The sequence below is a fragment of the Rhipicephalus sanguineus genome, chromosome 1 (genome assembly GCF_013339695.2).
Source record: "Rhipicephalus sanguineus isolate Rsan-2018 chromosome 1, BIME_Rsan_1.4, whole genome shotgun sequence".
NCBI classification, from domain to species: domain Eukaryota; kingdom Metazoa; phylum Arthropoda; class Arachnida; order Ixodida; family Ixodidae; genus Rhipicephalus; species Rhipicephalus sanguineus.
In genome coordinates this window covers 293,103,300-293,130,476 of record NC_051176.1, presented here as the reverse complement: position 1 = coordinate 293,130,476, position 27,177 = coordinate 293,103,300, and the positions used below count along the sequence as shown (strand labels likewise).

At 44.2% G+C, this 27,177-nt stretch overlaps 1 protein-coding gene across 1 annotated transcript in view; it reads left to right on the top strand.

The window, feature by feature from the left end:
- The first annotated feature begins 1,592 nt into the window (after positions 1-1,592).
- LOC119383231 (bromodomain-containing protein 8) overlaps positions 1,593-27,177 on the top strand; it is an 81,898-nt gene continuing 56,313 nt past the window's right edge. Inside the window, exons 1-3 of the mRNA XM_049413082.1 lie at positions 1,593-1,888; positions 8,801-8,881; positions 20,688-20,898. Coding sequence (XP_049269039.1) covers positions 1,593-1,888; positions 8,801-8,881; positions 20,688-20,898 — 588 coding nt within the window. The remainder of the gene's footprint in view (positions 1,889-8,800; positions 8,882-20,687; positions 20,899-27,177) is intronic.

The window sequence follows — 27,177 nt, the reverse complement described above, 5'->3', positions numbered from 1 at the left end:
AGAAAAACGAATGCAGCGCCGGCGTCCGGGGCCTTCTGGAGCCGCCCGGGACAGGTAAATCAAAGAAGCTCAATGTCATTGCCTGGAACAGGCTAAAAGCAAACGCATCTCACATCAGTTCCAGCGCCTTCCGAATACGGCAGCGACATCCTCTTGCCTCGACACATATTGCCCACCAGACACCTGTGATAACTTAACACGACTCGTCAGGTGTGAACTTCTGTCAGGTGTGAACTGTGAAGTGGCCGCTTCTGCTACAGTGGCATCAACGTCCCCTGACCCCTCTCCTTCAATCACCTTACCCCTAATTCAAGCAGTCATATGACAGGCAATTGCCAGCATTGGTATTTGCTCTATTTCGATGCCTCCCCGTACCGACTTTCAGCCACAATTCACGACTGTGCGTCGATTCCTGTCTGGCTCTCCATCAGCGTTCCGCAATCCGTCCGCATGTAGAACACATGATGACAAGCCCATATGCTTCTCCTATCGCCGTATCGAGCACATTTCTAGCCATTGCAAAAGTCGCTGGGGTCCTACTGCTCAAACTTTCCCGCGTTCCTTCACTGCTCGTCCCATTTATTGTCATGAGACCAGCCCAGAGCACTTTGCCCATCAGGAACCTAAAAGTGATCCCCGCTATTCCTGCTCTCCATCACCGCAACATCATCAGTCTTGTTCTGCCCAGCTCCGCGGACCAAGACCACACCCAGTAATTTTTTTCGGGGGAGGTGTCAGAAATCCCCCCTAGTTACGGCCCTGCTGCGGACCACCCTCCCCCGCCTTCCCATGACGTTCCCCAATGGAAAACTAAGTGTTGCAGCCCCTGGAGGTGGCGCTGCATCACTTGGACCGACTGAAAATCCTCTGTTGACCACACAGATTAAACGGAACTTTATCGACGTACAAGTCGACGGTGTGCATGTGACTGCTGTTGTCAACACTGGGGCTCAACTTTCTGTTATGACCACTAATTTTCGCCACAAGCTCAAGAAAGTTCTCACACCTGTGACGACTGTGTTGCTGATGGCGGAACAGCATCTGTCATTGGAATGTGCTCCGCTCACGTAAGTATCGCTGATCGCCACACAGTTGTTCTGTTCACTGTCCTTGAAAAATGCCCCCATGACGTAATCCTAGGCCTCAACTTTCTGTCTGCACATTCTACACTCATTGACTGTTCGGCCAGTACACTCCATCTCCACTTGCCCATAACAGACCCTCCTGCACCACAGCCGAGTCGCGTCTGCAGTGCCGAATATGCTCGTCTTCGACCCCAAACACCGACCTACTTCGAGTTCGTATCAACACTACCAGTTCCCGACTGTGACTGTGTACTGACACCTATCACCGATGTCCTCAGCAGCCGGGGCTTTACATTACCACAAACCATTCTGTCGGTCATAGGGAACTTCACGTGCCTTCTAGTTGCCGATTTTAGTTTGACACCTGAAGTGCTGCTGCAAGGCATCTCTTTGGCATTGCTTTCCACCTTAGAAGACAACGCAGTGGATACTGTCACGGTGGCTGCTCCTTCCGATCCCCGTGCTCTGCACCAATCCAATGTTTGCCCTGACAGCGATATTAGGTAGATGATTGCCTCCAATTTAACACCGCAGCAGAGTGACGAGCTCCACCGTGTTCTGTGGTTCTCCATCGATGCTTTAGATCCCAGCAGCTGTCCATTGGGTCAAGCTACTGGTGTGATCCACCGCATAAACACTGGTGATGAGCCTCCTATTTATAGGCGTCCATATCGCATGTCGGCGTCTGAGCATCAAAACATCCAAAGTGAGGTCGACAAAATGCTTGCCAAGCACCTCATTGAGCCATCCTGCAGTCCTTGGGCATCCCCTGTCGTGCTAGTCCACAAGAAAGACGGCACATGGCATTTCTGGGTTGATTATCGACACCTAAACAGAATTACAAAAAAAGATGTGTACACTCTGTCACAAATAGATGATGCCCTTGATTGCCTTTCCCGGTAGAACAGAAACGGGATCCACTGCTGCTTGACATCATCAGGTGCACGGAATCTTCCCCAAACGACGCCTCCATCTGTCAATTTGTGCTTCAAGAGGGCGTCCTATACTGTCGCAATTTCTGACCTGACGGGCCTGACCTTCTTATTGTCGTGCCTCAGCATTTTCAGCGCAGTGTCCTCGCTGAACTTTATGATGTGCCCACAGCCGGATACCTTGGTGTATCTCGCATGTACGAGCACGTACGGCCCCGTTTCTTCTGGCCAGGCCTTGTTCGCTCGGTACGCCGATACGTCACCATGTGTGAGTTATGTGAGCGTCGCAAAACACTGTTGCTGCTACCCGCTCGCCGATTTTCAATCGGCATAGCCACGAAACTGTTTTACTGCGTTGGGTTGGGTTAGACCTGCTTGGTGCTTTTCCCGCATTAGCATTGGGAAACGAGTGAATAGCCATGGCTACATATTATGCTACAATATTACGTGAGCTCTACGGACAAGTTGTGCAACTGACATTGCTGACTTCCTGTTAGGGGACGTTATATTGGTTCACGGTGCTCCAAAACAGCTACTCACAGACCATGGCCATACATTTCTATCTCAAGTCATCACCGACATCCTGCGTTCCTACCACCCTCAAACCAATGGCCTCATGGAACGCTTTAATCACACTCTTACGGATATGCTCGCTATGTATGTGTCTCTGGACCACCAAGACTGGGATCTTGCCCTACCCTATGCAACTTTCGCGTACAATTCATCACGTCACGACACAGCCGGCTTTTCACCTTTCTACCTATTGTAAGGATGCGAGCAGACTCTACCACTGGACACAATCATTTCAGCCAATACCTAGTCCACCAGCGATTATGCCCGTGACGCTATCGCGCGAGCCGATCATGCCCGTCAGGTCGCCTGCGCTCGGCTGACGGCGTCGCGGAACAATGCTTCACATCGAGAGGCACATTTTGCTTCCGGTACCCTTGTGCTACTCTGGTCCTCTCATCATTGGGTGGGCCTATTTGAAAAACGTTTGTCTCGTTACACGGGACCTTATCGTGTACTGCATCAAGTAACACCTGTTACCTATGAGATTGGCCCCGCCTGTCCATCGTCATCTGTTGCTCGGTCCAGTGATGTCGTTCACGTCTCACAACTCAAGCCCTACAACACTGCTTCTGAAAACGACCTTTAAAGCTCTGGGACGGTGCTCCCGCCGCCGGGGGTAATGCTACGTACCAGTGGCATCACGATCGAGAAGACGAAGAAAAGGACGACAAAATATATACTGGCGCAAGCTGTTCGTATCGGCAGCACTGCTTGGCTAACCTGTTGTAAATACATCTGTACATATTCGAGTCTGTGTCTTTCCCGTAACAATATGATGAATTTAGTAGCAGCTACAGCCCTGTGTGACGTTTTACCCATTCTACAAGTATTTTAAATACTTCGCAGCGCAGGAAAAACAGACACAAAGAAGACGACACCAGACAACATACGAGCGCTAACTACCAACAAAAGTTTATTGAACATCACATGCGTATATATACCATGCTCACACACCGTCGCACATGCGCACGCTACTTTCTTAGAAAGTACAACTCTTTATCTGAAAGGTGTACAGAGGGGGTGCTGACACATGCTGAACCCAAAGAAGATATTTTTTCAGCTTCTATAATCTCGCGAGTGAGCCTATCACTACTTTTGCTGACAACAGTACACTGTGCGAAAAGAGGTTCACAGCCACAAGATCCGCAATGCATAGCCAACCAGCCGTCACGTGCCGTTTTCTTTACATTTAGCGCATGCTCTTTCAGGCGTTCGTTTAGACATCGCCCTGTCTGCCCTATGTATTGTTTACCACAAGACAGCGGAATACTGTAAACTGCATTAGTAGCGCAGGCGACAAATGAACCTTTGTGCTGTTTTTTGCAGCCTCGCTGAACCCGAGAGCTCCTCTGATTACAGAGTTTAATGAGCTTCTGTGGTGCTGAAAACACCATTTTCACTTTTGAGCGACCAGCAATTTTCTTGATATTGTGGGACAGCTTGTGAATATAAGGCATAACGGCCACTTTTTGATGTGCATCGGTTGATGCACTCTGTGAACGATTGTTCTGCATGCGCATTTTTCGGAGCAAGGCTTCCGCAACTGAACACTGTACATGCAAGGGGTAGCCAGCCTGTAACAACCGCTCGGACTGGGAGCGAAGGCTTGAGTGCATCTCGTGAGGGCAAGACTTCTTCACTGCATTCAAAAAACATAGATTAACAATGCCCCTCTTGACCAGTTTGGAATGCGCTTACGCATACGGCAAAATAGGCTTCTTATTACGCGGTTCATAACACCAGCAGGTTTTGTCAGGTTTAAAAGTAATCGTAGTGTCAAGGAACCTCAGAGTACTGTTAGTGGGCAGCTCAAATGTCAATTCAAATGATTTAAAACAATCTTTAAAAGTCTTAAGAACTTCAGACGCATACTCCTGCACCGTACTCAAACCCTTCTCAAAGAACACAATGTAATCATCAACATACCGACAAATTTTTAGCACTGCCGTTCCCTGCAGACGATCTAACACTACTCTGTCTAATCTGGCCAGAAATAAATCGCTTAGAATTGGTGCGATGCACGATCCAATGCAGACTCCCTTCTTCTGAAGGTATGCCTTCCCTTTCCACTCTATGTACGTTGATCTAAGATAAAAGGCTAAAAGTTCTAAAAAACTACTGACAGACATGCCGGAAGAATTTTGAAAACCTACACATCCATTACAGTCTATGCATTCTTCTACGGTAGCCAGCAGTTCGTCATGAGATAAGGAGTAAAACAGGTCCTTGACGTCAATCGAAAAGGCACAAAGTTGCTTGTCGCAGTTAGCATCTAAGAACAATAACACTTCATCCGAGTTTTTGACGAAAAACGGGTCATCAATTTCTAACAGCTTAAGTCTCTCTTGTAAAAATAGCGCTATGGATTTTTGCCATGCATCACGTTCCGAAATGATGACTCTAAACGGCATATCACTTTTGTGCGTTTTAGCACTGAAAAATACGTCAAGGAAGTCTTTCTGTGACTTTGATAGGTCACCTAATATCTGGTTAATGCTCAATCTTTTACAAAGCTTTTTAGCTTCTGCTTTCACCTTAGACATGGAAACCCTGTCATGACAGTCAAAAACTGAAGAGATTGCAACGTCCGCCTTGGCGTCAAATAAAACAGAGGAAAGAACAGCAAACCCTCCTTCCTTGTCGACTGGCAGGACAGTCAGGGACTTCGTCTCAAGTGAGCATGGTATATATACGCATGTGATGTTCAATAAACTTTTGTTGGTAGTTAGCGCTCGTATGTTGTCTGGTGTCGTCTTCTTTGTGTCTGTTTTTCCTGCGCTGCGAAGTATTTAAGATGATCAACCAACAGGCCCAAGTCGCCACAATTCTGAACTACAAGTATTGTCAAACGTCACCGACAAGTTTGCGGTGTGCATGCAACACCACCTAGACAGGTGCACGGACCGTAGCGGAATTAACGACCATGGCTCTAGGCATTGGCTTCCCAAAGCATTGGTATTTTTGATGGCCGTACAAGGCAAGGAAGCGCCGCCGTACCTGATAAGCGATACGTAAGTTGATGGTTCATGCGGCAGTTGTTTTGCTCGAAGCACGGTTGAGAGGGCCGCAGTGCCATAGCACGAGTGCAGTCATGTGGCTTGCTTCATATTTCACGAGCTTTCTTTAAACGCCAGAAGAAATCACCACGCAGCATTTACATTGCTACAAAAAAATTGCGTCAGCCATTTTAGATTGCCCTCTACAATGTAATGAAACGCACTTGGCCCTAAAGGAAATATTAAAAAGTGTGCATAATTGATCTTAGTTAATTAACCACTTAAGCACAATATAAAGGCACAGGTGTGGTCAAAAGTTCCCAGGCCACTATCCCATATATTCCTATGGCAGTGCGGCCTGGGAGCTTTTGACAAGCCCTGTACCTTAATGAGCACCACATTACAACAAACCATATGTCATTAATTTCGGTCAGTTGTGGTTAACCACTATTTAAAAAAAAAAATATTTGGTTCTAGTTATGTGAAACACCCTGTATATATACAGTAGACTCTCTTTAAATGGAACCTGAAGTGACCAGGAAAATGTGTTCTGTTTAAAAGGAGTTATTTTTACCGAGAGGGTAGCAGGAGAGGGTAGCGGGAGGGTAGCAGGAGACCTGACTATATCGAACTTGGGTAAATCGAATTATTTTTTATATCTAACTATTTTCGACGATGACAGCGCTTTAACGCCAATGCAAAGGAAAATTTATGGCTACATTCAACAAAAATAGCCGGAACACTTGATATATTGAACATCAGGCCGTGCAAAACACCCAAAGAAGTTGCCTTTTCCTCACGGAGGGGGACTTTTCCTCATGCATATGGGAGAGTGAGCAATGTGATTAGGAGGGCACTACACAGAGTAAGTAGAAGTTGCCGCTTGCCATCGCTTGCTTTCTCCCATGATTGCTCGTTGTTGTGCCCATCAGCTTGTCTTGCACAGTAGCCAAAAACTAATCCTGGTGTATTGTTGTGAAGCCACCTTCCTTGCATTATTGCGAAGCAGTGCTGTAAACCCAACTTGCGCACCAGAATTCACATCTAAAATACCGCAAATTCTTTAAAAGCTTTATAACAAATTATACAATATATCAGACTAATTCCCGTTTTCTTGCAAGTTTGTACATACGGTTTCGACTGTACAGGGAGTTTCACATAACAAGAACCAAAGATGGAAAAAAAAGAAAAGAGTGGTTAACACTTTCTTGTCCGCGCCTATACCCATCAATAGCCCGCTATCGATGGTTTTCAACTTCAGATTTTGCCGCGCGAGGAGCGCTTACGGACTGCTAACGTCATCCATTATATAAAACAGGCACTATTTTTCTAATTTTACTTTGTTGTTTACTTTTTCCGCTGCAGAGGGAGCTTTGAAGTGTCTTTTATGTCGAGAGGTCCGATCGCTCGTAGCTTCAAAGATGGTGTTGACATCACGCGCACCTGTCTCTCATAAACAGCAAATTTTGGCAGATTTTGACGAGTCTGATTCATAATTTTTTGATGAAGGCAGCAAAGAAAACACAGAAGATGACACATCTGACTTCAGCACAGACAGCGAAAGCGCGTCAAACAGTCGCGGAACGTCAACAGGTATCCGCCGGTAACTTTCGTTTTTATCTCCGAACTGAGTCACTGCTGCCGTGCTCCGTTCTAAAGATATCTGGCATGTTCTAAAAGTCGCAGCTCTTATCTGCAAGGTGTCAACACTGTTTGGGCGGTACCGCTTGCCGGCGGCTGCTCTGTGAATGGAGTTTAGCGCGAGAAGGCAACCCGCAGTGGACCTCGGCATTGTGCTCCGTGGTGGCGTTTCATCGGAGCTGTTGATTTCTTCGTGCCCTTCTTTACCTGAGAAATAATCGCTGAAATGTGAAAGGCAACTAATAAATATGCATGGATGCATACTCTTGAGCGAAAAGTAGAGCAGACAAGGAATGTTTTCTGCGAGACATGCTGTGCAAACCTCACATAATTGCATGCGCGGTGGCACGATAGCCACTAGGGTTAACGTTTCCTTTTGTATCTAAATAATGGTTAGAGATAGAAGAGATAGAATGCTTATATTTTCAGGGATATTGGATATGACATTTGTGGTCAAAATTTATATTTTGACATTTTTTTGTGCTAATTTGGTGTAAAGCAGTGTTGATGTATTTGCAGAGTGTTATTGTTTTTGTTAAAAATGTTCCTATTGAAGCTTTTTTTTTTGCAAATTTGTTTAGTAACGTTTTCTTTAAATTTAATACCATTAGAAAGTGCATTCCTTGTTCTACAAATTCATATCATGTATTATAGCATCAATTATTTTGTGTGGCAGTAGAAAAATTGTTTACTAGAGTACCCAGAAATGGCCTATTTCCCCGCGGACAGGAAAGTGTGAATCGCAAAGTAGGTGGATTCATTGAGGGGGGGGGGTTGTGTTCAGAACCATTTTTAAGCACCCACCAATGTTCATATAAGGATGTCACTTGGTGGAAACAATTGCCAAGGATGCCCGCACATTGTTGTATAGAACAATTGTATTTTATATGATTTTGCCCTCCATATTGTTGCTGCCTTGACGAAGACAAAAGTCCTTGTAAAAATGACATTACTTTCTCAAAAACTGCTCCTGACTTCAAGCCTTTATCTTCTCTCGAACTTGTTTGTTTTGTCTGTATAACACGAGCAAATAATGCAAAAAAAATTTACTGACAGCTGTGAAATTGCAGAGCACAAGCGAGGATGGCTCAGTAGCTGCGACATTCTGCTACTGAGCATGAGGTTACAAGTTCATCTCATGGGCATGGTGGCTGCATTTTGATGAGGGTGTACTGCAAGAATAGTCGTGTAGGCAGATCTGTGTGCATTTTATGCAGTTAAAATGAATCCAGAGCCCTCCACTGTGGTGGCCTTATCTGGTATCGTAGATTTTTTTATGTTGAACCCCGCCATCTATTTATTGGAATGCTTATAGAGTGCTGGAGAACTGAGCCAGAAGAATGGTCTTGTGCAGTTGTTTCATGCTGATATACAGCCACATATCAATGATAATTTTGAGGGTGATTGGAGAGCATGTGTCAACTGCCTTTTCTGAGTGGTGGTGAGGATACTATGATGTCTTCATTATTAGGCACAGTAATATATGGTATTGCTTGCTTTTTGTTGACATGGCACTATTAATTATGAAAAGATTGCGGAAGTTAGTTTTGAAATAATAATTTCTTGTTTCCAGGAAGTTTCGTCGGGACATTGAACTTCTTAGATCTGGACAGATTGATGACAGACTGGAGGAGCTGTTGAAGCAGATTCAGGAGTGAGTAGCCCTTGCTAGTATATCCACGTTGTCACTTGAAAGTTTCATCTTAGCATTACTTGAAACCACACTTGTGGGGTGCTTTACGATACCCCTGTCATATGGACACCCACAAACTCCATTTAACTCTATGGCGTTACCAGAGTCCTTCAATGCTTTTCTGGTCACGAAACTCCGCCCGCTGTTTCATACAGGGACAGAGGCGGCCGCTAGGGTCGCCGCTCTCAACGCGGGGGCATTCGTGCGCGCGCGCTGCGCTCGGCTGAATGCTGTGCCGGTTCGAGGCAATCGTTTAACCTGCACCAAACCGCAATATTTCAACTACCACTCATACTTCACCTGACATATTATGTGTTAGTCGCATACGCGTGTAACAAAACTTACTTTGGCGTTTTTTTTTATATCCAGGCTGCGTTCGATACAGTCGTGCCGGCGCAGCAATATTAGTTGTATATGTTGTTCCAGCGAGGTTCCTTACCTCAGGCAGTGGAGCACGAGAGTATTTATTCAGGCACGGGATATTTACCTAGACTTGTGACACTGCACAAGCCTTACAAACCCACCAACTCGCAAACTGAAGTCTCGTAGCGGTAGTTGAGCCAGCGCCGATCGCGCTATTTACAATCAGGCCGTCTACGCCGTGGGAGTTTAACACGGCCGCATTACAAAAAAGGAAAGCTCTACATTCCTGTGTTTACAGTTTATAAAAGCTAACTTCACTCCGCTGCAGTCTACCTCACAGAGCTTCGGCAACCCTTGAAATCGGGAGTGACGAAGCTTTTGCACGGCATAACGTCCGTGTGCCGCGTGAACACCAGCTGATCTCTAGGACCTACCTAGCCTTAATTCCGAGTTTGTAACCATGTTTTGTCCGTTTTCTACGAGTAACTTTGGCATGTTCATGTTACATGGACACTGGACAAGCGAAAGTGTGTCGCACTTTGCATTGTGCAGAGTCGCAAAGGCACTCTGGTATCTCCAATCTTCGCGCTCGTGGCACCTTCACAAATTACAACATGCGTTACTTTGACTGCTTAGATGGACAACGTCTGCACCGCATTATGCAACGATTTTCTTAATGAAGACTGCATAGGGGAGACTTGATTAACTGAAACGTAACCGTGTTTCTCTAATCTAGAGAAAATAAGCACATGTGTTCACAAGTAGAGCTCTGTTGCGCTTTCGAGTTATTCAGAACGCGGAAAACGTAACACGGGGCAAAATACCCAAAAACGTGTAGCCGAGGAAACACTAACGCCCTTTCCGTGCATACTTCACTATAATTGCTTATTTCAATGCACAGGTTTCAGAACATCACACTGTCGAGCCACTAATGTACAGTAAACAAAGCAAGAATGCTACGATTTAAAGGGAAAGATAGAAAACATTTATTGGAAAAATACCTCAGAAAACAGAAAGCCACGAGCGACAGTTTCCTAGTGTAGGGAAACTTTTTGCACGGCCAGTACATTGAGGGAGCAAGCTAATGCAAAAAAAAAACAAGGAAAACTCTGTAATACAACATAAAAATAAAAAAAAAAGCTTAGTTGGCATTCAGTCAATATAAATAGAAAAAAGTACGCTTTTTTTAAACAACGGCAAACAAGGAAACAATGCAAAGCATTTAATAATCTGGAAAGAACCTAAACAACTATTCAAAAAGACAGGGAGTGCAAACATGGACACTAGAAAGAAGTCACGACACCACAAACGCCACTACAAACGGCATATTTGGGGTCGTGACTTCTTTCTTGTGTCCGTGCTTGCACGCCGTGTCTTTTTAGAACGAATACTTACCAACTAGCTCAGCTCTCTGTTATTCTAAAAAACTAGCAAGCAGCGAAAGAAACAGCGCCGGTCCGCAACTATGCCTCCTCGCATTGCAAAGACACATTTTTTCCATCACTGTGATGTCGTCCGTTCGAATAACGTCGGTGGCGTCAAAAATGTTTCTCGCACACTCTAACGTGTTCAGACTCGAAGGTAAATCCGCCAGCTTCCTGTCGCGGTATTGCACGTTTCTATTCATCCCTCTCATCGCCGTCCCTCGGCCAGTGCTGGGCAGTATCGAAGATACATGTATCTTAGATACTATCTTAGATACTCCTTGGGTATCTTGTATCTGTATAGCGATACGTCTCGCAAGACGAGTATCTGTATCTGTATTTCCGATACATTCAATAATGTGTCGTGTATCTTAAGATACAAGATACTATAGAAACAACACCGAGCGAAACAATTAACGGTGGCTGAACTATACGCTTCTCAAGCTGATACTGCTGCTACTACGCTACTTGAATAAAACTAACGACAGTGACATTCTTTTATATATCTGCCAGAGTTCTCCAGCGAGGGCAGGCGATGAGGTCAGCGCGTCCCTATTGGTGGAGCACGGTCACGTAATGGCGCTCGCGCGATCTCGACAAAAACAAGCCCGTGAACGTCTACGAGCAGTCGAACTTCGCTTTCTCACATTTTTTTCTTTCTTTTTATTTGTGTCGGTACCATGACACTTCTTCGTAAACACTGTACTGTTCTGCATACTCTAATGCGTACGGCACCTTTCGCGAAAATTCTGATGCTCCTATAGTGTCGTTATCGAAGTTTTCCCTGCGTGGTGCTTCGTCACGAAGCCTGAAGAATGCACGAATGGGGTTTCCTTGCGTCTCGCGGCTTTCACACGACAGCGATTTAAAAGATCTCGTGGATGTATGTTTCACTTACATACGACGAGAATGACGTATATGCAAATGAGATTCTTAAAACTGTCGCTCCACCGGTGCTGATTCTAGATGCCGTAGATCAAGTACTTACGTAACATAAGGTATCTTGGCGTACTGTATCTTTGTTCTTCCTGCTCAATTTTTCAAGCGGTTCTTTTGATCATAATTTGATTGACAGCATGAGTGCTATTTTTTATGTCCTCCGTTTGCATCCCATTTAAAGAAAGCCCGCGAAACATGACAACGTGATTGCCCTCGTGCGCTGCCGTACTGCAGCGCTCTGAAACCCGCTTCGACCGAAACAACCGGTGCGTGGACCATGACGACATTACCGGCCGCGGCTTTGTGCATCAGCTTCACAGTACGTCAACATTTCTGCTGACCGTACAAGGCAAGGAAACGCCGTCATCCTCGATATGCTGACAGTTCGGGCGGTGGTTGTTATGCTCGAAGCACGTTTGAGAGCGCTGAAATAGGGTAGCGCACGAGCGACGCGGTCACGCGGTTTCATTTGATATTTCATGCGCTTCCTTTTAAAAGCGGAAAAAAGTGACCACGCAGCATGTACAATCGCGCTCAACATAATTTGCAACACGGGAGCGCGTGGCCTCACGAGTTCAAAGACTGTCGATGGCTTCTATTAGCCCTTATTTCCTTAACTAAACGCTGTTCTCGCAATCGGGGATGATTCTAAATAAGAAAATATCATTTAGTTGCTGAAATGAAAAAAAAGTTAAAGTCATGCGCAATCTTTGAACTCATAAGGCCCTGTTACTCATAAGACCACGCGCTCCCCTGTTGCAAGTCATGTTGAGCGCGACTGTACATCGCCATCAAAAAATTGGACCGGTCGTCTTGGAATGCCCTCTACGACGTGATGGCACCCACTTGGTCCTAAATGAATATTAAAAATCATTTTTTGACCTCAGTTAATCATAACTGACCTCGGTTAATCAACCAGTTAAGCGCAATACAGTATAAAGCATACTATAAGGAGCGCCACATGGCGGTAAACCATACTTCATTGGTTTCATTCAGTAGCGGTTAAAGGGACACTAAAGACGAACAATGAATCGATTTAAATTGATAAATTGTACTTTCAGAACTATGTTGTCGTTAATTTCATTGTAGGTGTGGTAATAAAGGAGAAAATGAAGTTCAAAGTTTCATTTTTAGATTTCGCGCCATAATCTCCACGCGTGACGTCACGGATTTCAAAGTGTACTTATCGTATTTTGGCGCCATTGGCTCAACAAAATTTCCTCAAACTTGGTATGTTAACCCTATGGTCCCGTCAGAGGACAGTGTACTTCATTTTTGCGGTTTGGGAACTACGTAGGCCCTAGTATAGGCGCCGTCAAAATATGTGACGTCACAGCGAATGGTGTGGAAACTTCAAGGTGGCGTCGCCACCCACATTTTCTTTTTGCGCAATTTCTCGCTTACTGTCTTGTCGCCGCAGGTGTGGTGTTTTTGGTATCGTGAAACAGTAGTTTACTAATACGAGAAAAATCGTTTTGCTCTTTAGTGTCCCTTTAACCACTTTTTTAGATATTTGATTTTATAGTTACATGAAACGACCTGTAAACGTATTCACTGGGATTGATATGAAACCGCCTTGCTATTTGACTAAGATATATTGGTTTTCTGTTTTGATGTCACTGTAAAGTTTTTCGCTGTTGCAAATCACGAGATAGTCGGAGCCATAAGTGGCAATAGAAGTGGTATCCTGCAATGCTTTGTGCCACTACAATACGCCTGAGACAATTCTCAACGGCACTAGTTCTCTTGGAGAAGAAATTTCAAAAGATTGCACGTTAGTGAATATGTTGCTAACGAATGCTTTATGCCAGCAGATAAGTAGAATATAAAACTCATTGCAGTTTTAAGCCCTCAATGCATGATGCGTCACGAAAAACTATCGCTACCAGGGTTGTTGCTGCATTTCGGGAGATCCGGTATTGCGAAAACGGTAATACGCTTACGGACAGGGCAGAACTGCACAACGGTATTTGCGCCATCGTGCGGAGGCTTCTTGTTGACGTTCTTGTATTCAGATGGCAACCCGCTAGCTGGTCGCCAAGCAGAGAAGCGGCACCCATTAATTACAAAAGTGTCAAACAAGAACCATTGACAGTGCAGCGTATAACAAGCTCTCATGTTAAGCCGACTTGTTTATGAATTAAACTGATATATCTTGAGCAAGTAAGACAGAAATCCGGGGACACAAAGAGATATTTTTTTCAAAATTAAACAAAGTTGGTCGCAGTTAAAAAAATTACGATTGAAGATTTTTGTTCATAAGCATTTCCTGCTTCATTATATCGATATATAACAGCAAATTTGCAAATGTATCGAAGTATCTTAAGATACAATTGGGAAGTGTCGTATCGGATACAATTATTCCGGAAGTATCTTGTATCTGTATCTCAAATACTTCTTGCCTGAGTATCTTGTATCGTATCGCGATACAATTTCAATGTATCTTTGCCCAGCCCTGCCCTTGGCAAACTAAACAACGGCACCTTTCCGCTCGTACTTCTGTAGCCGGAGCAACAACCCGGTACACAGCAAGTCTTCGGCATCGTCACTCACGTACACCATCCGCGTCCTCGCACACATTTCTCACACCCGTCAGTCACACAAATTAAGAAACAACGAGGAAAACTGAACGCCGATGCCGCTGGATTCCTCGGGCTCCCAGCTCTCCCTACGCAGCGAAGCTCTCCTCAACGCCCCCTGCGCGCTCCTAGCGCCGCCGCGCGGCACCTGCGGTGACATAGCAAGCTCTCCCCATAGCGTTACGGAGGAGTTTCATGAGCAGAAAAGCATTGAAGGACTCTGGCGTTACGTCAAGGGAGATGTGCTCCATGTCACATGCTACGGAAAAGCTGAGCTTTTCACAAAGAAATTTCAGCAATCTCCATTAGTGGTGGAATGGAGTACTCTCTGCAGTTACGAGAAAAAACTGCGAGCACTAAATTGCCATAGTCAAAAGAGTACCGTATTTACTCGATTCTACCGCGCCCTCGATTGTAACGCGCACCAGTTTTCCGCGACCAAAAAAAAAAAGTAATACATCGATTGTGACGTGCACCCATTTTTCGTGAGAGAAAAGAACAAAAAAAGTCCGTAGGAGTCAAAATTCGCACATTCAGAAGAACAAGTATTTGGGCTTTAAAGAACTAAAGTTTAAAAAAAAAACTTAAGTTTAAAAAAAGTAAAACACACAGTCAAAAAGCGGGCCTTGCCGCTAAAACTGTCACCACTACGGCGGCGATACGAGTCGCGTAATGGATCAGTCCTCGTCGCTGTCGGACAACTCCTTGTCGCTCTCAACACTCTTCGATTTCGGGAAACCGGCCCTGCTTTTGTCCACAGAAACTTTTTCGTGAAGCTTTGCTGTAAAAAATCTTCTGCTTCTGTTTGCGCCAGTCTCGCATGCACGTTTCGGGAACTCCGAACGACCGCGATGCGGCCCGATTTCCGTTCGTCTCTCTGCACATGTAATAACTATTCTTTTAAATGCGGCATCGTGGTACACTAGTAGTCGAGTATTTGGAGTCGGCACTTCCATGCCGTCGATGCAAACGCAGAACGGGATGACAATCTCCTCAGCACACGTACGAACTGAAAAAATGGCAGAAATGGCCAAGGCGCGTAGGAGGCGGCCATTTTGAAATGTCGATGGCAATACGATAACCGAGTTTCTTTTTTTTTTTTTTGGTACTCGATTCTAACGCGCATGCGATTTTTGGACTCGTTTTCCTGGAAAAAAGGTGCGCGTTAGATTCGAGTAAATACGGTAATACATTTTAGCAATATTCATGTGTTTTTGTTGCATTAACCATCGAAAATGTGCGTTTCCTTTAAAATATTTACACCCATCAGAGTGCACCTACTCTCCACACCAACGCCCTCGTTCTTCACCGTGCTTCATGTGTCACCATCTTGAATTCGTCTGTGTGTGATTGATGCTGCCATGTTTGCATTTGTACTAGTTGCAGTGAGAATAATGAGTGGTAACTGGGAACAGTGTTGTGTTGTGTCCTCTTTCTATGGCTGCAGAAATGAGCATTAACCACAAGGTGGCCAGTGTGGCTGTTGTATGGCTATGTTTAGCGAATGCATTTTTATTTCAAGCAATATTTGATGTTTCTTTTTCTTGCATCAGATGTATTTAATAATATTTTACTGCAAAAGCCATTTAACTAGATTGCATAAAGGCGTAACTAGAAGTGAAATTATAGTACTTGTACAAAAATCAAACAGCCCCAAATGATCCCCCTTGTGACTGCTGTTAGAACCTTGTTAATGGTTTGTGTTACTGCTTGAGGTTGAACTCCTTTAGGAAGTCTCAGGTCCCATTATCGTAAGGGAGTTCGCGGGTGCCCTTGTAACAGGGGCATAACATAGACTGTCGACTCCTATTTTGAATATATGTTTTTTTTTAATGAGCCACATGAAAGGGAAATATGCCAATGAATGCTGATATTGTTATGCTTATACACTTCTGCTCTCACCCACAGGTGGTCCAAGGTAAGGAAAAAAAATGGTGATGAACTTCAGTATTGTAGACTACAGTTGATGCAAAGCATCCATGCTCTAGGAAACCAATTACAGTGAAACCTCGGTGATACGATCACAGCTCATACGAATTTCGGGGTGATACGAATTTTTCGTTGGTCCCGGCCAAGGCCCATTAGCCTGCAATGCAATGGAGTACGGTTGTTGCGAACCAATTTTCACCCAGTGACGTTTGATACGAACGTATGCTACCGCACAGGTACGAAGAGGTGCTGTCCGTGCTGTCCTGGAAGATGCGCCAAGCACGTGCGAGCGCGGGATTGCAAGCGTGGGCATGCGCACCGCACCGCCAAATTGTCAGAATCGCGGTGTCAGAAAAACACTTTTCTTACGGTCAGAATAAACCTTCAGAGACGCGTCACGGCCTCCGAGATTGTGTGCTCGAATCTTTGAAGCTCTTAAGTGCCTCTGTGTGCCTTCGCATTTAGATTACAGAGGATATTAGCGCCATGCTTCTTTTTCTAACGTGTCGACGCGGGCTCCTGTCGTTGTACTGTGTTTACACGTGCATGCCTCGTGCATCAGACATCCCATGAAAGGTGGACGAGGACCAAAAGAAGACCAGGACGCCTCACAGTGTCAACATGCGCAACCGTTGAGATCGCACTTGTGCGGGCATGGCCATAAATATCCCAAAAACATCCCCAACACCTCCACGATAACAAAATCATAACACAAGACCGTGGTTCTGTAATTTTGTGGCCTTGATCCATCGCGTCAAAGCGCTCCTTTCGTTACTTTTTTACTTTTACTGCAGTACTCCGGTGTCATGCAAAAAAAAACATACTAAAATTTTAAAGGGGCTACTGCTGTCGCGGGTCACAACGCACCCGGTTCATTAATTAAATACCCGCGTACGGGCCATATATTTATGAGTGCTGGTATGATTGCCGACGTCTAAAAACTTAACTGAAAATCATTCAGGGTTCTTGCGGACGTTGCTGCGGCCCTGAAAAACAATGAATGAAAATGTACGCCAGCTTTCTTTTGTCCAGAAGCACACGTTGTTGGGCTAGTGGGTTCATGTTCTTTCAGAAGCCACGGAAGTGGCTATTTCGCGCAAAGAAAAACACAGCACTTTTGTCGCATGCTAATTTTTCATGCTTTCTGCTGATACGAATTTCGGATGATACGAATATTTTTGGTGGTCCGGTGAGATTCGTATCACCGATGTTTCACTGTACGGGAAATTTATATTTGGATTTGGAACATAGTTAAAGTCAATTACAATTGCCTCTGCAATGCTCAAGTCAGAACACCCGTGATACATGTGCCCAAACACTTGTTGGTTGTATGCTATGAAGGATGGAGCGGAGTTTTGGATTTGGTAAATCTTCTGTGTGCTTTTTTTTTTCTTATTATAATAGTTATTATTATTATTATTATTATCATACTTGAATTTTTGTGCATCTTAATTTCCAATATTTTTTATAAACCTCAAGACACCAGGCAGGTTACAGATTGCATAATACGAAAGTTACGAAAAGGGCTAGATCATGTCACCTTATGTTAAGTTGTGATACATGCACCTGAACATTTCTAAATACAGTTGAAACTCGATTGTACGAAGTGATTACCATGCCCATTATTTTGTTATATCAGGAAGTTAGTAAAATGGACAAAGGCATTTTCCCATACTTTGAAGTCTAAAGTTATAGCGTAGTGACACCCAAAACCTACGGTAGTACTGTATTTGCTGTTAACCCATGCCTGTTCGTGTGAAAAGTTTGTGAGGGTGGCCTGGGCATGAAGCCTCCCATGTCTGGGTAATGCAAGCCAAGTAGACGGTCCTGTGAAGCTATGACAGGCTGCCGATATGCAATGATGGGGAGAATAAATGCAGTTGTTGTGCAAGTGGGCCGAGTTTAGAGGTGGCTATCAGAGCCATCTGTCGCATAAACCATGAAATAACAATGGCAGCCCCTGAATTGTTCCTGTGGGAGTATTTACAATGACACTAAACCACCACCACCCGTAGCGCAACCTGGTGCGTAAAAGTGCTACCAACTGTTGAGTTCATTGTTCTGTGCAGGGGTGCGGTGTGCAGCCTTGTCAAAATAAAACTAGGGTCATGACTAAGGCGGATAGATGTTTTAACGTGATGGTGTTAGAGCACACGCTCGAAGAAAATCTCGTCTGTGTCAAAATAAAAATAAAATAGCTGCTTTTTTTTACTCATTCATTGCTGGAAAATCTTGCTAATAGAGTTTGGTGCCAAATTAGTTTCATTAATTCAGGTTGATGACCATGTTGATGACCATAAAGGTACCTACCGGGGAATGGAAATTTCTTTGTTAGGTCGGGAACTTCATTAAATAGGATTTCATTATACAGTTGAACCCCTCAATAACGAACACCCTCAAGACTGAAAGTCTCACGGCAACAAAGAAATCTGGCATCCCCAGCGAACGTCCATAGAGTTCAATGCATTTGCCATCTCTCGACAGCGAAACTATTTTAAAAAGCACTCCCGCAATAACGAAAGTTTCAGGTTGTGATCCTCAAAAATTTTTTCAACCCATGAGCTACTATTTGGCAACCCAGAGGTTCGAAAATTGCAGCACCGCTCATTCGACTAGTGGAGCACATATGGTTCCGCCAACAAGCATCGGGGCGACCGTTGCTATTTACATTCGGTCGGATGATGCTGATAACAACAAGACTTCCTTTTTTCGCTGTGAACAGTCTTTTTTCGCTGCGAACAGTTCTTTGCTAACGCCTCTGCTGGCAAATACGTTGGCACGTGAGGTATTTAAGTGACAACATCCATGAAAGTGACGTCATGCCGACAGACCAGCTGCTTTTTAATTCTGCCTAATGACGCCATCAGCGAAAGTGGGCACAAAGAATATGAGAGTGACGACGAGAGTGAGAAAAAGAACAAAATTCAAGAAAGGCAAGTAAGTTCGCGCGAAGTTTTTGATGCTTTTGATATCATTCGCGCTTTCCTCGGCGCCCACGGCGACGAAGCTACGCAAAGCTTATTAAAGGGACACTAAAGGCAAATAACAATTTATGTCAGAGTGAAAGCCCAATGTATGACAACTTCTAAAACGGCAATATTATCAACAGCAGTGCCCTACTTACCGAGAAGTTAAGCTAAATGTATCACATGATGAGCGCCACGAGTGGGACATTTTCGAAGTGATCCCGATGACGTATGGAAGTCGGCCTACAATAAATCACTAGTAATCAAACTAGCAGCAGTAAAAAAAGAACATTCCGAGCATCAAAAGCCATAATAAAATGCTGTTTGTTCGTTTCCGCTTGATTCATGGAAAACAAAACCTCCGTGGCGTTGCCACGGGGAACGGCGCGTGTGGTTCAAAGGTTCCGTTTTCGCCGAACTGCGCTCGCTCGTCTCAGTGGTAGTTTCGGGATCGCGTATACTGCCGTGCGTGTTTTGCGCGCTCGTGAAAGCCGCTCTGACAGAAAGTTCGACAAAATGCCGCATGCGTGTGATATTGCCGGATGCCGGAATGGTGCACAACGCCAGTGCTGCAGCAAGGAAACCGGTGTGTCTTTTCACTGGGTGCCGCGGAATGAACCCTTACGCTCGAAGTGGCCTAGTGTCATGCCATTGCGCCAGTGTGCTAAACAGTCAAAACCTCTGCGTGTGTGCTCGCTGCACTTTCGTACTGAGGATTACGAGACCAACCGCAACTTGGTGAAGGCTTTGAATGTGCCCATCCGAGCAAGTCTTTGCCGCAGCGCCGCTGTTGCTACTGTGGGTCCCGCTACTTCCGCTCGGCTGCTACTAGTGTCGGCGGCCGCGCAGTAAAAGCGGGCAACGTTGGGCACGGCAGCAGTGACGTATGAAAGTCGTATTTTCAGGCGGGAGATTTGAAGCGCGCTAACGCGATGCGGACCACTAAAAACGTGATTTTATTTCAAAATAAGCACTTCCTTGGCACAAAAGCAGCACTACGAGGTTTCTGTACCGCTATTTCAACAATCAACGTCGACTTAATATTTGCCTTTAGTGTCCCTTTAAGCTGCAAGGCTGAGGCAATGAAGCTCCGTCAAGCAACGTGAAACAGAGGAAGACCAGTGACTTCGTTAAATAACTTTTGGTTTTGCGAAGTAATTGATGCACGTATTTTTCTATTTTCGCTACAATGAAATTCTCATGAGAATAAACAAAAATCGCTTCCCCGGCGATTTCGTTATGGAGGGGTTTGACTGTATTGAGTTTTAACTGTATTTTGAATCACCTTGAGGGGGGACGAAAACCTTTGCTAGTCAAGTAAATGCTTTGCATTAAAAAAAGTGAAAGGCTGGGGGAGGTGGCCATTGTTTGTGTGATGACATTTTTCTCTAGTATTTTGTTTTTCCTTAGTGTATCTTAGTACCGACGGTTGTTATACCACTGGTTCTTTCATTGGTCCGATTATTTGAGCTTATCTCCTCCTCTAGTGCTGCATGTTACATCAACCTTTGTCACGTTAAGGCTGTCACTTTGCCCTGCTTGATCACTGTTGCCTTGTTATTATCAGCGAGCACCGAGCTAACGAGATTGCCGAGCAGGAGCTCCAAAAGTGGTTCAAGGAGCGTGAGCTACAGCAAGTAGCACTGAGGGCAGCCATACGACCATCGTACAAAATGAAGAAAATGTCAAGTCGTTACATGCAAGAGATGCGACGCAGCAGCTCACAATCTGAATATAGTGAGCCAGACAGCATGGTTGGATCTCCACTCAGTGTTGAGGTGAGTGGTAGCTGCTCTTCTGGTAGGGGATGATACTGGACTAGTAGGCTTAGTGTCCAGAGGGCCATCTGAGCATATAATAGTAATGGCCAAATCTAAAATGAGCTACCTGAGAAACTTAGTAAGCTTTCAGTAGGGTTGCCACCTGCCTGGTTTTAGACCAGCCCGGCTGGTTTTTTTAGGCTGTGGGCCGGTTGCTGGTTTGCACCTAAGGCCGGCCGTCATTGGCCGGTTTTGTGGGCCATCGTACTGCGATTATTACTTTTGGAGTTTTATAAGCGTCAATACAGCAACTATGACGCAAATATTTATCGTCAATCACCAAACCTTTTACACTATTTGTAAACCACTTTCTATCTTGTGTCCGTAAAAACTCGATTTGAGATCCCTTCAAGTATACTGATCATTGGAATAGACAGGCAGGGGCGTAGCCGGGGGGGGGGGGGGGGGGGGTTCACCCCCCCCCCCCCCCCCAAAATTTTTCAGTTTTGCTTGCGTATATATACACGCACACATCCAAAACGCACGCACAAACATACATAAAGTATGGTTGAACCCCCCCTCCCCCCCCACCCCCGAAAAAAATTTCCGGCTATGCCTCTGTAGACTGGGGTGCAACAGCTGTGCCAATTGTGCCAATTTGATACAATTCCTTTTTTTTGCACCACGCTGTGCCAAAATGTCTGTCTCAGTTGCGCTAATTTTAGCAAGGAATAGGCGCCGTGTTGGCCACCTGCAGATTGGACAACATCATCCTATCCAATGCAGACGTGCAGAAAAGCCGTTGGCGTGCTTTATGTTGGGAGCCCAAAAACTTTGGCTTCTCTACATGGACATTTAGAAATTAAAGTGGAAGCTCTGCGTAAAAAAAATGTTGACAATTTGCCGCCAGTGTAATAAATGGAAACATTGGCCATTTGCCTGCCATAAAATTCTTCCTATTTTTCCAGGTTATTCCCGAATTTTGAGCAATCCTTCTGATTATATGGGCATGGCCATAAATTTCCTGATAAACAGGCCTAATCCCACCGCGAAAGAAAAGAGCAAAGTACAGTGCTTCTTGAATTTCCTAGCCTTTTTCTATCACATGCAGAACGCTTTTTAAGTCATTTTCGCCGCAGTACACTGGTGTCGTGCAGAAAAGCGTACTAAGATTGGGAAGGGGCTACTAGTGCAAGCTGTCACGAAACAGAGCACATTTTGTTCCTTGATTGCACACACGGGCACGTGTGTGGTTTTGCGACATACAACTTCAACAATTATTATTATCCTTGGTGTTGTGCATATTTTTCTGTTATATGAAGCACATACCTAGCCCAACAACTTTTACTGCGTACCCATTCAGTAATACTCAAGACTGGTACCTCTTGCATCATATACTTTGCAATATGCTTTCCTTCCCTAGCATGAACGTGAGCACCTTCTCAGACATGATGACTCCCTTCTCGCACAGAACTGAGGTACAATACACACCACTCAATCCATATCAGGAAAGTAATGTGTGGTCCAGTATTTAGAAGGAATGCTGAGGTGAACCAAAGACATCATGCCATTCTTCCCATCAGCTTGGATGCGCACTTGCTATGTAGTTTGATCGAAATGGCCATCATAAACACAAGCGAGCGCATAGTCAGAAACGTCATGGTCACCAGGGATCCGGCTTAGCTTGCGGCGGTGTTGCAGTTTCTGGCCGCATCCTCTGGTTTCTCTCCTTCAGTGTCGTTAATATTAGATACGCATGCAGGTTTGGAAGTGTTGCGCTAATCACATCTGTAGTCAACAATGGCAGTCCTTCCAAAACGCGTGCCTCCTATCCATTCATCATGTGCACTTGCAATTCTGGATGATGTATCATTGATCTAAATGCAGTTTGCACACCACGCCTGTGTTCTCACGACTTTATCGACACAGTGGAGGTTTTTTCCCCATTGCTTCCACCTCTCCTCTTCCTGTAGAACACAGAACAAAGATGCATTCAGGGTGGTCGTTGCATGACTGTAGCCTGTTTGACAGCTGGGCGCAATACAATAGTTCAAGCACGGCTCAGCATTCTTAACTTGTTGCAAACGCACAAATTGATGCAAGATTCACTGTTTGCTGCTCCTCGGCTCACAAGTGGTATGATGTTTGAAGCTACGAACCTAAAATCACAAGCACGATGTGTTTCATTCACTGTAAACATGCTAGAGTGTGGATGGCTCGGCACACCTTTCAGGAGCTCTGGCGAAGTCAGCATTGGCCGATTCAGTGCAATGCATTGGAGGGAGCACCCAGTCAGTCCACTGCCCAGTAGTCTACCTAATGATAATGGTCAGTTCACGTAGTTTAATTTCGTGCTCAACTGCGACCTGTGTGTGTCATACCTGTTCCAAGTGAAGTCCAAATGGTCATGTGCCGTTAACATTCTGAAAGCTGATGTCAAAGGAAAGTTATTTTGCACACTGAAGATAGCTGTGTTATGTCTTGTTTGCATTTCCGTTGCTTGTGTCCATGGTTGGCTAAAACAAACGGAGGATATGTTTAGCTGCCTGTCGATTGGGAAAGGTTTCTTTGGGTTGAAAGAGGGAAAATATTCATGCTTCGAAGACAAGCTTGTAGAGTTTTTAAAGCACAGGATCACAGGAGTAAAGGAACTGCTAGGCGAATAAATTTCCCATTCTGTGAAGGCAAATTTTGCTTGTCTCTCTTTCTTTCTCTCTGGTCATTAGTCAGTAATAGTTTTATTTTTTGAATCTTCCAACAATACCTTCACATGCATTTTTATTTTGAACCCGCGAAATTTGGGGTGTGTATTAGATTAGAGTAAATATGGTAACATCACACTGAGTCTTTGGGGTAAAAGATTGTTGCAGGCAGAGACTGTTCAGCAGGTTTCTGCAATGGAAAAGCAACAGATTCTGCAGGGAGGCACCAGCTCCTCAGCAAACACACCGATTATTATCAAAACTTCTGTGCAGTGACTTCCAGTCATTCAGTAACTCTCCTGTTTAGGCAGCCCAAGCACTTGTTTTGTCAATTCAAACCAACCAGTTCTTTACATTGCCAGTCTCATTCTGGTTGTATTTCTTAAAAACTGGCATGTGGTGCTTCTCGAATGGCTGCAACACTCTGTGAGCAGCTGGGGACGTGATGTTCTCTTGTCCTTTCATTACTGTCATTGTTGTGGTGTATTGAATTGCTGAAAAAAAAAATTATCATTTACAGTAAAACCTCATTAACTGCAACTTGGTTATTTTGAAATCCCGTTTAATTCGGAGATCTGCAGTCTCGTATTTTGTAATGTAAACTTGAGTGGATAATTAGAAGTGGCGGTCGCCTGGTTAATTCAACTTTGGGTGCTATGTGGCTATTCCCGATTCTGATTTCACTGCAAATCTGCGGAAACGACGGCGAAGAAGAAAGGGGTCTCGTGGTCAGCTGAACTGTGCGCACCTGCGGAAGGAAGGCGTGCTTCACTGCACCACAGTGGTGATACATGGTCAGCGCATCATGATTCACCCATTCTTTCTGGGAAGATAAAGAAAATAATAAAGGACAGTCTGAATGAATTCGCGATGTATGCGATCCTCCGATTGGCGGTTGCTTCGGCAGTTTGTGCACTTAAACTGCTGGCGGAGTTCTTGCCTGCAACACCTGCAACACCCTTTGAGGCACTATGTACAGAATTGTGTACACCGCTTGTTTTTGTTATTTGTATCCTCTAGGGTCTAAGAAAGAGCAAGATACATTGAGCTTTGGATGAACTGAACCTCCTGGATAACAAATTTGTCTTTGTTTAACTTCATTTTGCAGTGTACTCTTGCGTATGATCACTTTCCTGAAGGCACTACTATGCTCGACGAGTCATTCGACGTGCCGCTTCCCTCGAGCCACGTCAAAAGTATAATTTTTCTTTGCTCAGCATGGACATAACCGGAAAAGAATTTGCAGAATATTTCTAGCCTGAGAGTTCGTTCTATTTATGTAAAAACAGAGCATGAATGACTTAAGGAGAGACACTGGTCTGGGAGGCGGAAAAATTTTGAAAAAAAACAATTTTCTGAAATATTTTTTTTTTATAATCTAGAAGGTCTAAAAAAGTCATTTCCAAAATATTACAGACATGTAATGCATACTTGTCGGGTTATTTGGTCTTGAAGTCAGTTTCATGACCATTTTTGCTCACCAAAGCACCTCAAGAAGTCCCATTCAATAGCACATCATGCAGGAACCACATTAAGTAGCACAGCCATTTTGGTCTCATTTGAAACACACACTTTTCTATTAGCTGTTCCTAGCACAAGAACGCGTTTCATCTAGCAGAGGCGAAGCCACTGCGCTTTTTAAAAAAAAAAAGTGCTCGCACAGCATTGGTGCATTTCTATCACACGGGGTAAATTATTCCTTCCATCTTGGATGCTTGAGGATGCTTCTGCTAGACAGTGGTGCATCGTCGCATTGTCCGCCATTTTGCGGAGATGCCTAATTGATGACAGTGCAATGGCACTCAGTCGTTAGAAGTTCAGAATTGCTCATGCATTCGGGAGGAAGTGATATCGGCAGCTGCAAGAATGCAGCATATCACCAGCGAGACCAGTGTCAAAAGAAACCATGCTAAGAAGAATAATGATGATTATGTTGCTGGTGGCTTCTGCTATCCTAAGAACAACAATTCAGGCCTTTTCCAGTTCAAAATAAGTGCCCACCATGTTTCTAAACTTCTTTTCTCATTTTCTCAAAACCACATTTTTCATCACATTATAGGCTGTTGCCCACAATATCTTTTGATGTAGCGGTCAGATTTTGATAATTTTTGCGGTATTTGAAAGCTTATGCATTGATTAGTGCAAGAAAACCAAGAAATTACAACATTTTTATTAATAACTGTGATTTAATTAACAGTAAAATTAAGCAACAATTTCTGATTTCTCATTAGTGTACTTGTTAAGGCCATAACTTTTGAATGGATCCAGCTAAAAATTAAGTTATGGTTATGTTCCACTCTCTGGTCTTTATAGGATGCAGTGATATGAAATTCATAAAGGTATTTTGTGAGAAAGCTGTCAAAAGTCTGGGCAGAATGCAAGTGTATGGAACAGTCAATATCTTACAATCCATGCATGATAGACAAAAAGTAATTGCATATTTGTTTTCAACAGTCGAAAATACATATTGTGTGTAAATTTCAGCCAGAAATACTAAAAATTGAGACAAGCAATTTTCAGACCAGTGTCTCCCCTTAAGAATAAAGAGATATTTAATTACAATTTAACTAGGAGCAGTTACCATAACACATAAATTAAAATTAACGTATTTTAGCATAGCGCTTAGGTGGAGAAAACAAAATAAAAAGAAGTGAAAGCACACGCTATCTGACGTGAGTGCTGCAGTTGCCCAATCGGAGGTGCAGGAGAGAAGGGAGCGGCATTGATCAAAGGATTACTTTTTCGAAGGTAGAGGGCAGTGGCGCACCCTTATGTGGCACGACATGCAGAGCATTGCTCCATCGCAAGAGCTTGTGTCTGTTAAATCGTCCAGACTCGTGTGCACTACACGACAAACCATCGGGGAGCGTCTGCTAGCCGACGCACATGGTTCGTCGTAACCATGTTAGTAACGCCGTGAAAAATAGTAGTGGCAAGATACTATGTGAAGGCCACTATGGAGTGAGATTTCCGTAATGCTCTGTAAGAGGCGTGGTGATTGGAACCTGTCATTGACGTCACCGGGAGAGTGAAGTGCGAAAGGGAACGTTTATTGTCGTCTGCTCGATATTGAACTTTGAAGACTAATAATAATAACTTCAGTTTTCATGCACCAATTTGCATCATTCTGTTTGCATTCGTCTCGGCATTCATTACTACAAGCATTCCTGTGCTAAAGAAGGCAGTCACAAAAACGTCACAAGGCCCCTTTAAGAACATCAAAGAGCACCAGGCTCTTGTGCATGTTCGCTTTCTCAGTGTTTCTATGACCCATCATTATCTTTTTAAGTTCAAAGAATTTATAACCCCAAAGACATGCTGGTTTCAAAAGTCCTCACTTTTTTAAATGGAATTTCTATGTTTCACAAAGCAGTTAAAGGGGCATTTACATGAAAATTTTCTTTCCTGCTCCCCCCCTCCTTTTAACCCCTTAAGTGCTTTATTTTTTTGAAAATTTCCCAACCAAAAGTGCCTATTTTTTTATTCCTGATTTCGAATCTGATTGTTCTAAAAAGTAGCTAGTCGATGTTGAAAAAATATTTGTACCACATAGTCAAATCAAAACACGGAATAATGCAAGGGGACCTGTTGCAGC